Source organism: Crocuta crocuta, unplaced genomic scaffold (assembly GCF_008692635.1).
Source record: "Crocuta crocuta isolate KB4526 unplaced genomic scaffold, BGI_CrCroc_1.0 scaffold211, whole genome shotgun sequence".
NCBI lineage: Eukaryota > Metazoa > Chordata > Mammalia > Carnivora > Hyaenidae > Crocuta > Crocuta crocuta.
In genome coordinates, this window is record NW_027527939.1 from 3,031,602 (window position 1) to 3,034,501 (window position 2,900).

Here is a 2,900-nt window from a genome sequence, read left to right on the forward strand (position 1 = left end):
AATGTAGATACATTCTGAGGTACTGCGGGGTGGGCGGGGTGGTTAGAGCTTCAACAGGAGTTTTGGAAAGACACAATTCAGCCTAAAACAAAGGTCAATTATAAACTGGCTAAAAATCTGCTATAGTTATTACATTTGTATATTACATGTACATAATTTTGAATACAAACAATACACTAATTTAATGTTTAAAGGTATATTTATACTCTGTAATTTAAAACAAAAATAGAAATTTTGTCATCATGAGCCCTATTTGTGTAAGACTTCAGATATGCTTATGTAAGGTATATCTATATTATTTTTGAGATTCAGCAGTTGGTCCAGGAAGAAATTTAGGAAATCACACATCTTAATAAAATGAGTGTGATCACCTCTTATCCTAATGTTCTAGTGTGTATTAACCACTAAAACCTCCCTTAGATTAATGTTTGTTGGTATTACTTGCTACTGGGGGGTTAAAAAGCACAAAGAGGGTTCCTAATCAGCAATTTTTTCACAGCTGCTTTTACCTCTTTGTTCCGTAAGCTATAAATGATAGGATTCAACATGGGGGTTAATCCAACATATACCAAAGCCATAAATTTATCTATTTCCTGTGAATCTACAGCGGGGGGCTTCAGATACATGGAGAGAGCTGTCCCATAAAACAAAACCACCACGGTCAGGTGGGCTGCGCACGTTGAAAAGGCTTTGCTTCCACCATTCACTGAGCTGATTCTCAGGATGTTGGAGAGAATGAATGCATAAGAGATACAAATGAGGAGCATCGGCAGAGGAAGAAGAAGTACGCTGATCACCAGCATGATTAACTGCACCCTGGAAGTATCCACACAAACTAGGTTTAAGACAGCCAGGATTTCACAGGTGAAGTGATTGATGGTGCTGTTTCCACAGAGAGACAGCTGCAGCACAGATACTGTTTCCACCAGGGCGGTGAGGCAGCCTGTCATCCAGGAACCAGCTGCAATCTGCACACAAACCCTCTTGTTCATAATGATGGGGTATCTCAGGGGGTTGCAGATGGCCACATACCGGTCATACGCCATCGTGGACAAGAGCACACACTCAGTGGAGCCCATGGCAAGAGAAAAGTACATCTGAGTGGCACATCCTGAGAATGAGATGGTGTTTTTCCCTGAAACAAAGTTTGTCAGCATTGGAGTGAGAGCAGAGGAGGTGTACCAGATATCTAAAAAGGAGAGGTTGCTGAGGAAGAAGTACATGGGTGTGTGTAGGTGGGAATCCAGGATGGTGATGGAGATCAGAATGATATTACCCAGCAGGGTGATCAGGTACATCAGCAAGCACAGCGCAAATATGACGACCTCAACAGTGGGGTAATGAGAAAATCCCAGAAAAATAAAATTGTAAATGACTGTCAAGTTTGTCTTGGCCATTTTATGCCTTTTTGCTTATCTGTAGTAGTGAATAAAAATATGTTTATATATGTAAATTTATATATATATATATATATTCTACCAACTTTCAAGGGTTTTTTGTTAGGGGTATGTTAAAAGGATCATTATTCTGGCAATACCATATTAATTATTCATTCATTCATTCATTCATTGAATATACTATAAGTCACTGAAGAGCTCTTTGAATTAGGTAAAAAGCTGCTCTCAGGCAACTTATGATAAAATATCTCAGAGTCAAGTGAATAAATAATTACAATAACATGATATAAGTGTACCCTCGGGTGCTAAGAGAACAGAGAGAGTAAGAATCCTAACACTCTGTTAGGAACACTGATCAGTGAGACATTGTGAGACTTGGTTTAATTTTTAAAGTCATTAGAACTGGGGCACATGGGTAGCGCAGTTCACTGGGCAACTGACTTAGTTTTGGCTCAGGTCATGATCTCATGGTTTGTGAGTTTGAGTCCCACATCAGTTCTGTTCAAGTCCCATGTCAGGCTCCACACTGGCAGTGTGGACACAGCTTGGGATTCACTTTCATTTCCTCTCTCTCTCTCTCTGCCTCTCATCAGTTTTCTCTCTCTCTCTTCTCTCTCTCTGTCTCTCTCACTCTCCCTCCCTCCCTCCCTCCCTCAAAATTAGTAAATCAGCTTTTAAAAAAATGCATTAGTCTTAATCAAGTTAAGGACCACAGGAGGTTTGCTGGGGAAAGAAAAATATTTTATAAAACTTACATCAAGGAAAGATTTAATTTTATTTAATAAACCTGCTAATTTGTAATATAACAGATGAATATGCTGTACACTAATGAATATAAATAGAAGATAAACATGTGTCCAATCACTACAGCACTACCTGATTTCCATCTCCAATAAGCCATTATTGAATATGGAATCATCCTGAGCCCACACTTTTCTTAGAAACAAACTGATTTTCAAATAACGATTTTATAGTGCAGTTCGAATTAATTGTGATGTATCTCACAGTCACATTTGGGGACATGTTTAAAAACCACTGTTCTATAAGTGCAGTTCAAATGAAATCAATCACATGCACTCAAGCCTCACATCCTCATCATTGCCTACTTCTCCAGCCTCATCTTCCAACACTCTACCTCCAGATCTGGTCTGAAACAACAACCAGGTTTTAATTCCTCATATTTATCACGCCATTTTATATTTTTATGTCCAACGGTTCATCTAAATGAAGTTACCTTTCTCTTCAATTCCAATCTTGTCTTTCATGTATATTTATCCAGTCATCAAAACTGTATTCCCCTGTCTCAAGTACGGCTTCATTCGTTGTACATGCCTAGATAACTTAAGTATATTACACTGAACTACAATCATATGTGCATATCCCATTGCTCCCCTGGTACAACTGAGCTTCTCAAGATCCTGTTCTCCATAATACTAGGAGAGCTACAACTTACATTCAAGATTTTTAATAACACATCACTGCCTTGAACAGAGACAGTGTTTG

General features: G+C 38.7%; 1 protein-coding gene across 1 annotated transcript; it reads right to left on the reverse strand.

Moving 5' to 3' along the window:
* Window positions 1-455: 455 nt before the first annotated feature.
* Window positions 456-1,397, reverse strand: LOC144221759 (olfactory receptor 13F1-like). Its single transcript, XM_077752270.1, has one exon. It carries the CDS (start codon window positions 1,395-1,397, stop codon window positions 456-458), a length of 942 nt encoding a protein of 313 aa, XP_077608396.1.
* Between the last annotated feature and the right edge of the window lie 1,503 nt (window positions 1,398-2,900).